Source organism: Erythrolamprus reginae, chromosome 5, assembly GCF_031021105.1.
Source record: "Erythrolamprus reginae isolate rEryReg1 chromosome 5, rEryReg1.hap1, whole genome shotgun sequence".
In the NCBI taxonomy this organism is placed as follows: domain Eukaryota; kingdom Metazoa; phylum Chordata; class Lepidosauria; order Squamata; family Dipsadidae; genus Erythrolamprus; species Erythrolamprus reginae.
The window spans coordinates 71,139,667-71,152,668 of record NC_091954.1 but is presented as its reverse complement, the minus strand read 5'-3'; the positions used below and the strand labels follow the sequence as shown (position 1 = coordinate 71,152,668).

Genomic DNA, 13,002 nt, shown 5'->3' with positions numbered 1-13,002 from the left:
CCAATTTAACTAATTTCATAATCAATTTCACCTTGCTATAGAATTTTCCCTACCTATACTACTTCCTAGAGTATGACAATTCTGCAACATATTGAATTTGGCAATAAACAAAAGTTTTAAATGTGCAGGAGACCTTTGGTAAATGATATAAAAGAGAAAATGAATTTAGAGGGAAAATAGCAGAACAGATTGGTGTCTATGTCAATATTCATCATAGCTGAGGACTTTTAGTATCTTATGGAACTGGTTATTATAGTTCAAACATTGATGATTCCTCATCCATGACTAGAAAACCTTGCCTGCAGATAATTAAACCACGGGAAGGAATAAAATGCAAGCTTCAAAGAATGATCCATAAAGTAATGGCCAGAAAGTTGGTAATATATCCCTCATTAGTAAAACCATCTGCTGAGTCTTTCCTCTAAATTAAATGCTGTTTCTCCATGCTCCATGTTCCAAACTATAGAGATGTTTCAAAAGGATATAATGATTGAGGATAAAACAATCACAGGGAGGTTTTCCACATTCATAATGCACCTAATTACTCTTCAAATTGTCATTGACTAGTCAGATGTCACTCATAAACATAACTTTCTCAGAATAGTGCACTGTTCGATCATTATATTATGGTATTAAAAGAAATACACCTAAAGAGGTATATAGATGACTTTGAAAGCATCTTATGGTAGCCTAAAGTCTTTTCATGAAGTCTAGAGCAGTGTTTCCCAACCTTGGCAACTTGAAGATATCTGGACTTCAACTCCCAGAATTCCCCAGCCAGCATTCGCTGGCTGGGGAATTCTGGGAGTTGAAGCCCAAATATGTTCAAGTTGCTAAGGTTGGGAAACACTGGTCTAGAGAATAAGGGTTTGGATTGTCATGAATATTCTTATAAACTAAACTATTTTCATTGTTAATATATTAAATTGTTTCTTATATAGTTTGCCATTTACTGCCAGACCATTAACCCATTTCTGTGTTCTCCTTTTTTGTTTTTTGGTTAGAGAGATTCTCCATGGTCTCAACCAATTTTATTTTATGTTTCTCAGAGGTATTGAGATGGTGGATTAGGTGGCTTTTAGATCTGAGCCAGCAGTGCAATTATTATATTCATTTGCTGTCCAGCTTGTTTTTAATTTACATGCTGCAGCGTAGAAGGGGAGCTATTTTTATTTCCCCCCTATTTTAGCACATGTTGGGCATTTATTTTTATACAATGAAAATTAAGAACTGAATCCACTGTTTTCCATCAAAACAGAGAGATCCATATATAAACTACATAAAGACACATCTTGTATTACTGGAATTTTAGAATTCTAGTAATTACTCTCATTTTCTTTTTGACATAATTTCCTTTCATAGATTTACCAGTTCTGCAGAAATAGTTCGACTGGAGGAGTAGAAGCAGATACATTAACATTTCAAATCCTTCTGAAGTTGGATTTAGGTAAAAGAGAGAGGCAGATAACAACTCCTTTTGCCCATTCAACCTTTAGAGAACATTGGAGGGAATTGTGGCTAACCCTTTCACAATACTCAATACCCAATACTCACAGTCACTCATGCCTGCATCACCTCGAGGTTCGGCTACTACAATGCTATATACATGGGGCTACCTTTGAGGGCTGTTCGGAAACTACAAATTGTGCAGAATGCAGCCACGCAAGCAGTCATGGGACTACACAGACATGTCCACATCCCTCCAACACTCCGCGGTCTGCACTGGCTACCAATTGGTTTCCGGACTCAAGTTAAAGTGTTGGTTATGACCTATAAAGCCCTACATGGCATTGGACCAGAATACCTGCAGGACCACCTTCTGCCGCATGAATGCCAGTGACTGGTCATGTCCCACAGAGTCGGCTTTCTCCAGGTCCCGTCAACTAGACAATGTCACTTGGCGGGGCTTAGGGGAAGAACCTTCTCTGTGGTGGCCCCGGCTCTCTGGTATCAGCTCCCTTCCAGAGATTCGCACTTCCCCCACCCTCCTTGCCTTCCATAAGAGTCTCAAGACTCATTTATGTCATCAGGCTTGGGGCTATTGACCTCTGCCCCAGCCAACGAAAGTTATGCGAGTTAGTGGATTGAATGGGTTTGAGTGTTAGATTAATTATTGATTGGATTCAGAACATTATATATATTTATTTTATATGTTCTAAGCCACCCCGGGGGGCGGCATAAAAGTCCAATTAATAAATAATAAATACTGAAGCATGTCAGGGACAGGGTGAACATTTTTAATATATATTTTTTGTTATTTTTCAAATAAATGCTTATAATTCTTCTTCCGTGTCTATTTAAATTAGATTGGATGTTACAAATTTTAGATTAAAATTATTCTGTTCCACTTCATTGGCACAAACCTGAGTGAAACAGGTGCAGTATAAAATCAAGTTGGGGCCATTTTATACATGCATTTGGGAGAGAATGCATTATGTGAAAAGACTTTTTTTTCTCAAAAATTCTGGCAATGCTTAAAAGGATTTCAGAGAGAAGAGAGAGATGATATCATTAGTTTGGCATTTGGTTAATGATTGTTGTAGTCATATTCTTACAGATGAAAATAAAAGTGGTATGTCTATTTGGAAAAAACATAAGCGAAGTTACAAAATATAATTTCTGAATAGGATTCTATGTTTTACAACTCAACAATTAAACCTGCTTGCTTTGTGTTACATCAGATTCATTGGTGAATTTGGTCAAACAATGGTCAGCTTCTTTAGCTATATAATCATTGTTCTCATGAAAAACCTGACATTTTGGCCAGACCTGTTAGTCAGCCTACAATACAGGTCTAGCTCTAAATTTATATCCAGAAATTGCTCATCTAAGCAGCTGCTGACATGGAAGTGATGTTGGAGGAAGAGTATAATGAGTGTGCCCCATTTTGAAACATTGTTTATTTATTTATTATTGATTGATTGATTTTGTCCAATACACAATGAGGGTTTTAGTGGGTATACACAGTAAAATACATGATGAAGGTTATAGAGGATATACTCATAGTAAAATATATCTAAGAAAGAAGGTGATGGAGCTGATAGAACTACTCAATGAATCCAGTTCTGTCCCTATACAGTAATTGGTAGATCCATAACTAGCCCATGGAGGATCATGAAGCTGGAGAAGAGTAGGCAAAATGGCATTCCATCAACCAATGCAATTTAAAAAAAGGCAAGATATACTGTCTCCCTGTTGGCAGAAGAAGTGCAAATGTTGTAATTCACTCAGTGGTGCCATAGTGAGCAACAAACAGCTGGCAACATTGTCTGTTCTCTTTAAATGCACCATGTACTAGCTTTCTCACAAAAGCAGCACCATATTGTTGACATTTTTTCATAGATGATGTGAGGATGTATGTACAAATCTGGAGGATGTTCATTGTGTGTATCAACACAGATTTTTGCAATTTGCCTTTCCCAACTTCTGGGAGGGGATGCCCGTTTAGCACTTCAAAAAAATCTGCATTTAAGACCTGGTTTAGAAAATGGCAGTCAGGAATCAAACAAGCAGATTCCTCTACGGAAGTCAGTGCCTTCAGGCAATGTCCTAACGAAATGGAATTAATAAACCATTAGCAGGGCGTATTTACGTCACAGTTAATGGGACATGAAGACAAGCACTAAATCTCTCTTCATTGTCCTAAATCAAATCTGTTATTCTGCTTAGGCCAATGATGGCGAACCTATAGCATGGGTGCCAAAGGTGGCATGCGGAGCCATACCTGTTGGCACACGAGCTGTTGCCCTAGATCAGCTCCAATGTTCATGTGTGTGCCAGCCAGCTGATTTTTGGCTCACACAGATGCTTGGGGAGGGCGTTTTTGGCTTCCAGAGAGCCTCTGTGCGGATGGGGGAGGACATTTTTGCCCTCCCCCAGCTATAGGGAAAGTTTTGGAGCCTGGGAAGGGCAAAACATGAGCCTAATGGGCCCACCAGAAGTTGGAAAACAGGCTGTTTCTAGTCTCCAGAGGTGTGTGTGGGGGGGCTAAGCTGTTTTTGCTCTCCCCAGGCATTGAATTATGGGTGTGGGCACTCGCACATGTGCGATAGCGCTTGCCCACACTCTTTCGGCACCCGAGGAAAAAAGGTTCGCCATCACTGGTTAGACACTAGTCTAAAAGGCTGTGGTGAAAAAGAAATGGATGTCACCCAGAGAGGGGTGGGTACGCTGTATGCACATCACGACATTTCATGCACATGCTCAAAATTATGAGAGCCAAAAGTCGTGGAAAATTACCCTGGGGGGGAGAATCATTGACCCCCTCAGAGGGGATTCGCAACTTGGGCGTCCTCCTCAATCCACAGCTCACATTAGAGAAACACCTTTCAGCTGTAGCGAGGGGGGCGTTCGCCCAGGTTCGCCTGGTGCACCAGTTGCGACCCTATTTGGACTGGGAGTCACTGCTCACAGTCACTCATGCCCTCATCACCTCGAGGCTCGACTACTGTAACGCTCTCTACATGGGGCTACCTTTGAAAAGTGTTTGGAAACTTCAGATCGTGCAGAATGCAGCTGCGAGAGCAATCATGGGCTTTCCCAAATATGCCCATGTTACACCAACACTCCGCAGTCTGCATTGGTTGCCAATCAGTTTCCGGTCACAATTCAAAGTGTTGGTTATGTCCTATAAAGCCCTTAATGGCACTGGATCAGATTACCTCAGGGACCGCCTTCTGCCGCACGAATCCCAGCGACCAGTTAGGTCCCACAGAGTTGGCCTTCTCCGGGTCCCGTTGACTAAACAATGTCGCTTGGCGGGACCCAGGGGAAGAGCCTTCTCTGTGGCGGCCCCAGCCCTCTGGAACCAACTCACCCCAGAGATTAGAATTGCCCCCACCCTTCTTGCCTTTCGTAAGCTGCTTAAAACCCACCTCTGCCGCCAGGCATGGGGGAACTGAGATACACTTTCCCCCTAGGCCTTTAAAATTTTATGCATGGTATGTCTGTATGTATGATTGGTTTTTAAATAATTGGTTTTAACTGTTTTTAGTATTGGATTATACTGTTTTGTTACTGTTGTTAGCCGCCCCGAGTCTGCTGAGAGGGGCGGCATACAAATCCAATCAATCAATCAATCAATCAATCAATAAATAAATAAATTCAAAAAAGATGGCGCACATGGACTGGCAAAGTCAGACCAGAGCTGTCATGCCAGAGTTGTAAGAAATGTAGGAACCCACCACTGGGGTCATTCTCATATTTGCAATGCATGGAATCTTAACCCTCTCATAATCTACCTGAGAATTCTCCTCCATGCCCTACCTTCATTGGAACTCCTCTTGATACTCCTTACTTTCCTGTCAAAGGGTATGTTCTCCTTCCTATACTCTTCCAGAGACAATATGATTGTATCTTATGCAGGCTTTGAAAATAATGGCCTAAAAATTGTTTTAGATTACAAATAACGGGTTCTAATTTATCCACATTGTGGTTACTTGAGTTACTGCTTTCAGTAATATTTCATGCATCCAGAATTTTTCTTTCAGACATAAAACTGAAGCTTATTTCCATTTGAACTCTTATATAAACTTTCACAATTAAATTTATCTTGTCATACCAGCTGAGGTCAAACCATTTATCTCTCTTTATTGTAATGTAACAAATGGAGGGCAAAAATAATTAGCTGAATGGCCACCCTTCTAGGTCCTCAATTTTCCCAAATTAAATCTTATTAGAGTCAGAGAATCATAGGCTAGACAGGACCTCAGAGATTTTCTAGTCTCTGCTCAAGGCAGGAACCTTATATCATCCCAGGCAAATGGTTGTCTAGTCTTCTTCTTTTTAAAAAAAACCCACCTATAACCCTTTAACTATTTATAACTCAGTACCTATTGGATTCTAAATGAAATGTAGGAAAGGACATGAATCTTTAAACATAAACAAGTGAATCTGGTTTCCCCATTGACTTTGCTTGTCACAAAAGGTGATCGCATGATCCCGGATACTGCAACCGTCATAAATAGGAACCAGTTGCCAAACATCTGAATTTTGATCATGTGACTATGGGGATAGTGCAACAGTCATGAGAAAAATTGTCATGTCATTTATTTAGTGCCACTGAAACTTCCAATGGTTATTAAATTAAACAAACTGTTGTAAGTCAAGTCAGTCACCTGTATTCTTTCTCTTCTCCAGCAGCTGGTAGCTGTCTTAAAAAACCTTTTTACCCTGCTATGTTCTCAACTGCGCTTTAACTACTACTACACCCCCCCCCTATGTTTTCCTCACCTTTTCTATTACTACACGTCTGTTTTATCCTGACACCTTAGTGGCTGGGATCACTCAGTATTTTCTGTCACAGTTCTTCCTGCTTTAGTGGTTAGGTTTGAGACCAGTTGCAGGCTTTCCATGAGGAAATTCTCCATGAAAACCTGAAGCAATATCTGAATTTCAGTATTAAGTGATTGAAATTGAAGTAGGTTTTGCTTCTGGGATAAACTGACATTGGGACCCTTAAGCCACCAATGAGCAATTCTTTTTTCACTTAAGAAAACCCATTGAGTGAATTCAGGAATCCTTGGAGTGGTCAGGATCAAGAAACGTCTTTTATGGGAGGTTGATTTTTTAAAAAATTATGTTCTCTTCAGACTTCTTCTAATGGAGGAAAATCAGCCCTTTAAAGGTTTTTGTAGAATTTAAGACATCTATGATATCTATGTTTCTATGATATTCTTTGGGTCCTTCTCCACACAGTTTCAGAATTCAAATATTTTGGCTCTGCACATTTTAGAAACCACCTTGGATTGCTCACTTCTGTCCTTGACCATCATTCCCATAGGTAGCCACACACACAATCAAAGTCCACTTTCTTATCTTATACAGGGATGAGCAAGCAGGCAGATTGATTGGTTGATAGGCAATGGAGAAGATTGTGTTATTGCAGTGGGCAACCTGACTTGATTTATTTTATTTATTTATTTTGTCAAGTACATATTGGTGGTATACAAAGAAATAATACTGTTTATATACGTGATATTGTTACTAACAAGAGAGAAACATTAGGACAGGGATGGTAGGCATGTTTGGTGCACTTATGCACGCCCCTATCTGACGTCTTAGGAATTGGGTGAGGTCAACAGTAGATAATCTAAGGGTAAAGTTTTGGGGGTTAGGTGATGAAACAACAGAGTCCTTGTGACTTGTGTACTTGTGACCAAGGTTTGAGAAGAATCCTATCATCTTTTCTAATTTATTGGAAGTCCATCTAGCCAATGAAAAGAGTACTGTACTTTAAAACGTATTCCTATACTATCATGGTTTCCATTCTGGATTTCATTTGTTCTTTCTTATAATGCTATCTGAAACTCTGCACTGATAGACAACAGGCCTGTCTTGACTTTCAGGAGGAGTCAAACAATTTGGCTAGTGAGATTAAATAAATAAATAATTGAACTGACAGAACAAAGTGGATGGAGGATGGAGGGGGGAAAAAAAGAAATAGAGAAATCAAAATGGCAGGACAATATTGACTAACAAATTTTAATCTTAATAAAATAAAAATAAGGCCACCCTTTCTATTTTATTTCTATATTTTCAGGGAAATAAGATATTATTTTTCTTACCTTTGAAACCATTGTTCTTCTGTGGCTGTCATATTCGGTTTTACGTGTACAGACAGACTCTTGTGAAATATATGGAACAGTTCCTCTTTGTTCAGAAACTCATTTTTGGTATTACCATTTTTGAGTGAGCCTTTGCATTCAAGAAAAAAGTGTTTATAAGTAAATAATTGCAATGAAGAGGAACAAGAAAGAGACAATAGTTATGTTCAGTGGGCAACATTGATTCATCTTTTTATACATTTTCCAAAATACTAAAGAAAACATACGGTAATATATTTAGCTGGGTATATTGCTACTATCTTACAAAAATCCCAAGCTTTTAAGACCCCATTCCTTTCAGATAAAGAATTGTTATATTGCTTGAAAGGTTTCCTCTGATTGCAGCTTTCAATATACAGTACTTTGCTTTATGGAACAGAAGGATGAAAGTAATATATGTTGTGATGCTTTCAGAGGAAAATGCTAACAATTGGATGTATCAGAAACAGAAGTAGAAAGGAGTCAGGAAGGTCGCGATCAAATTTGCTCAAATGGAAAAGTAAGGACATTTTTTAAAAAAAAACAAAAATACATTTATAGGGTTTATAAAGCTTCCTAAAACAGCAGTGATTCTGAGTGGCATGCAAAGATTTAAACCATAAACTCAACTTATAATGATGCCCTGGTTTAAACAATAAAACTCAAAATAAAAAGCCACATCATCAAGATAATGCATTTAACCTACTAGCTTAAATGCCCCGGGGGAACAACTAGGTTTTCAGTGCTTTATGAAAGACTAACAGGTTCAAAGCTATCTGGATCTGCTGTTCTCTGCATGGAGAAAGTATCCATGGCTGCAGATCCAACAAGTTGGCATTGATTGATCGAAGGGACCTGGAGTAGTCCCTCTCTGCTAGAACTAGGGAGCAGTCAAAAACAGTTGGGCACAGGCAATACTACAAACAGCCAGGTCCTATGCTTTATAGAACATTTTAGGTAGATTCTAGCATTTTCAATTGTAACTAGAAGCCTATTGAGAGCTATTGCAGCTCACAGGGCACAGGTGTTATATTAGTGTGGCAAGAGGCATAACAAGGGCACACATGGCACCAGTTCAGATTATCTCAGGGACCGCCTTCTGCTGCACGAATCCCAGCGACCAGTTAGGTCCCACTGAGTGGGTCTTCTCCGGGTCCCGTCAACTAAACAATGTCGCTTGGCGGGACCCAGAGGAAGAGCCTTCTCTGTGGCGGCCCCGGCCTTCTGGAACCAACTCCCCCCAGAGATTAGAATTGCTCCCTCCTTCCTTGCCTTTTGTAAGCTGCTTAAAACCCACCTCTGCCGCCAGGCATGGAGGAACTGAGATACTCTTTCCCCCTAAGCCTTTACAATTTTATGCATGGTATGTCTGTATGTATGTTTGGTTTTATAATAAGGGTTTTTAACTGTTTTAGTATTGGATTATTATTATATGCTGTTTTATTGCTGTTGTTAGCCGCCCCGAGTCTATGGAGAGGGGCGGCATACAAATCCAATAAATAAATAAAATAAAATAAATAAATAAACTACCTGTGCTGCAACCTTCAGGACCATCTACAGCTTTCAAATGCTCTTCAGGAGGAGCCCCGTGTAAAAATTTTTTACACTAATCAAAATGAGAGGTGATTAAGACTTCCTTGTCCAAGAATGAGAAGCATTCCTCACCTCCTGGAACCAACTGCTTGTCTTTTACTGGGAGACTTTAATCAACCAGGATGGACATGGATCTAATACACAGTTGGCCAAAATCACAGAGTAAAAGATCCTGTCTATCTCAATTAGGGCCAACAGGTTTAGACTGTCAATGGAGTTACCAGAGACAGTTAACTTGAAGGAGTCTAAACCTGTTGGCCCTAATTGAGATAGACAGGATCTTTTACTCTGTGATACTCCAAGATAACTGCCTCTGGCAACTCCATTGAACTCTAGAGTTCTTATTGAATCTGAGCAACTTTATATGACAGATGCCTAAGATAATCGTTACAGGTTACCCTGCCCAGGAAGGTCCTGGTGACCCTAAACAGAGCTATTGGTTGGTACTTTGCAGATGCAATAAAGTCGGACAAATAACTATATTGTGCCACCTTTATTGCCACGAGCTACAGTAAGACCTCACCTATCGCTGGTGTTACGTTCCAGACCCGGCCGCGATAGGTGAAATCCGCGATGGGGAATTTATCGACTGATAGTACTTATTTAAGTATTTATATTGTAATTGGTAAGTTTTCATTGTTTTAAGTGTTTATAAACCCTTCCCACACAGTATTTATTTTAGATACAGTATTTAAATACAGTATTTACAATTTTAGATATATTTTTTTTGAAAAACCTGTCGATCGAGTTCCGCGGGCTGTTTAAATCTGCCGATCGACTTCCTCAGAAACCTGCGAACCAGCGAAGATCCGCAAATGATTTTTCTCATTAATATTTCTTGAAAACCCGCGATGAAGTGAAGCCACAGTAGGTGAAGCGCGATATAGCGAGGGACTACTGTAATCCTTAAACAATACTCTTTCCCGTGTTGTTCTTTTTTTTCTCCCAGCAACATTCTTGGTGTTTCTTACACCAATTAGCAATAGCATTTAGACTTATATACCACCATCTCTAAGCAGTTTTACAGAGAGTAATCATATTGCTCCCAACAATCTGGGTCCTCGTTTTACCCACTTCGGAAGGATGGAAGGCTGAGTCAACCTTAAGCCTTGAGATTCGATCTGCCAAACTGCTGGCAGCCGGTGATCAGCAATTCATCACCTGGGATTCTTTTGAAAACCAGGAGTCCATGAACATAAAGTCTGCGTAGGCATGACTTAGAACTAAACCCCAAGTTATCTTATTGCATGTAGTCCTTTACTTGCAACTGCAATTGAGCCTAAACTTTCTGTTCTTAAATGAAACATTTGTTAATTTATTTTTCCCCCATTTTACAACCTTTCTTGTCACAATTGTTACACGAATCACTGCAGTTGTTAAGTTAGTAACACGATTGTTAAGTGATATCTGGCTTCCCTGTTGACTATGCTTGTAAGGTCTGCCCAACATGTGGCAGAACATTTCGTGCCCGTATAGGTCTTACCAGCCACCTGTGGACACATCGTGTTCAGCCCACAACCTGTTAGATGTCAAGGTCCTCTTCGAACACGATGGATGAACAACAAGAAGGTCACAAAAAGTGATCACAAGACTCTGGGACACTGCAACTGTCATAAACATGAATCAGTTGCCAAGTGTCTGTGTCAGTACCATGTATGATACTATGTTGGATTACAATACATATAAACTATGAATGCATGTTTATGGGATATATCTTTAAGAAAAGTTGCCAAGTATCTGGATTTTGATCACACGACTGTGGGGATGAAATTGTGAAAAACAGTTTAACTCAATTTTTCACTGTTTGAATGGTCACTAAGCTGAAGACTACCTATATTCCAAGCAGCAACTAAAGCTTCAGTTGAACCTTAGGAACAACCCCTCGCTCCCTGTGGAGCTCAGTAGGGTCTATCAGATGCTGGGGTAAACTACTTGATAGGTCCATAGGCAGGGATGAAGCTACAGAACTCCAGAACCAGTAGAGAGTGACCTATTCATGGCAATGGACTTATGGTAACATTACCAGTTCTAGATCCCATTTCAAGTGCCTTTAGATTAAAAACAAAGTCTACTAAATGCCCTTTATTGTAATCAAGCCAGAGATAATTTGGATTAGGCCTACAGTTGCCATGGTAACCGTGAATTGCTCAGCCACTTCATGAGCCAAGTCTATACCCCAGGATGGCAAATAGTTCCCTGAAGTCACCTGGAAATTCAAGATTGAGGAACTCCAAGGCCAACCAAGCCACAGATTCTAGCAGCTCCACTAGGGAGGTTGGGCCGAAAACATAATAAAAAAGGGGGAGAAGGTGGTAATTATCCCCATGCCTGGCGACAAAAGTGGGTCTTCAGCATTTTACGGAAGGTGAGGAAGGTGGGGGCTATTCAAATCTCTGGAGGGAGTTGATTCCAGAGGGCCGGGGCCACCACAGAGAAGGCTCTTCCCCTGGGTCCCGCCAGCCGACATTGTTTGGTTGACGGGACCCGTAGAAGGCCAACTCTGTGGGACCTAATCGGTCGCTGGGATTCGTGCGGCAGAAGGTGGTCTCCGAGATATTCTGGTCTGATGCCTTTATAGGTCATAACCAACACTTTGAATTGTGACCGGAAACTGATCGGCAGCCAGTGCAGGCCGCGGAATATTGGCAAAACGTGGGCAGATCTTGAAAGCCCCATGATGGCTCTCGCGGCCGCGTTTTGCGTGATCTGAAGTTCCCAAACACTTTTCAAAGGAAGCCCCATGTAGAGAGCGTTGCAGTAGTCAAACCTCGAGGTGATGAGGGCATGAGTGACTGTGAGCAGTGACTCCCGGTCCAAATAGGGCCGCAACTGGTGCACCAGGCGAACCTGGGCAAACGCCCTATATAGCAGTAAAGCTGCTACACAAGAATACAAATAAAGGAGAATATTTATAGCTCAGGGTTAAAATGAGGCACCCTTGGTGCTCTCTGAGCTTGATTGTTTTTCTGCAGATGTTTCAAGACCCAACATAGATAATCAGTGCTAACAACAGTCCCTTCTGGTCCCTGTAGTACAATATTAGAAAGAGGATCTTACACTGGACAATCTGTGGATCAGTGCCTCTGACAGCTGTTATGGATTCTCACATAACAATTGCTACACCTTCATCCTGATTCTGGCTTTGCAACTGATGCAAAACTCAGCAGGGCAAATTTAGAGAGGGAAACCCCTCCCCCTCTGGACCCAGGCAGGTTTTGATGTTGCAAAGTCAAATTTCTCACCCACAATTAAATCATGGGTGAGACTAATTGTATTACAGGCTAACTGTGTATTAAACAACAGCAGTCAGGAGCCAGTGTCTTTGCAGTCTTGATTACCAGGCCTTGGGGCAGGCTAAAAGGGGTTGGAGGATGCTCTGATTCAAAACAATGAAGTCATTTCCCCCATGAACAGCCTATCCCCTGTCTTCCCCTCCATCCCCCTCTTCTAATCATTAACCTTGCCTGTCCCTCTTTCTCTACCCACCCAATCTTCTCTGAACTTAGCTTCTCTATTCCTTTGCCAAAGAGCACCAACATGCCACCAACATATCAATGATACTAACACCAACTGGTACCAACCTCAGGGATGCTTCTGCTTCACATTCAACAATCCTTTACTCAGGAACCAATTCACCACCATCTTGCAAAGCCTTATGTCAATGCTACCCACCCAACCCAACTCACCCCTAGACCATCCTGTTTTGATCTGGGAGGGGATGAGCCCAGCCAATCTACAAGAGCTTCAATCACCAAGATGGAAGAAATTGGCAAAATGGGCCCAGTCTGTACGGTTACTCCAATGGCAGTTGCAGAACATAGGCTAA

General features: G+C 40.9%; 2 protein-coding genes across 4 annotated transcripts in view; one reads left to right on the top strand and one right to left on the bottom strand.

Annotated features, from left to right (window-relative positions):
* The window catches only part of INPP5D (inositol polyphosphate-5-phosphatase D), a 170,738-nt gene that overhangs the window by 2,291 nt on the left and 155,445 nt on the right, over positions 1-13,002 (top strand). The gene's annotated exons all lie outside the window — the stretch shown is intronic.
* Positions 1-13,002, bottom strand: part of NGEF (neuronal guanine nucleotide exchange factor) — an 89,916-nt gene that overhangs the window by 54,219 nt on the left and 22,695 nt on the right. For all 3 annotated transcript variants that reach the window (XM_070753046.1, XM_070753047.1, XM_070753048.1), the window contains exon 3: positions 7,566-7,695. In XM_070753046.1, the coding sequence (XP_070609147.1) occupies positions 7,566-7,695 (130 nt within the window). The remainder of the gene's footprint in view (positions 1-7,565; positions 7,696-13,002) is intronic.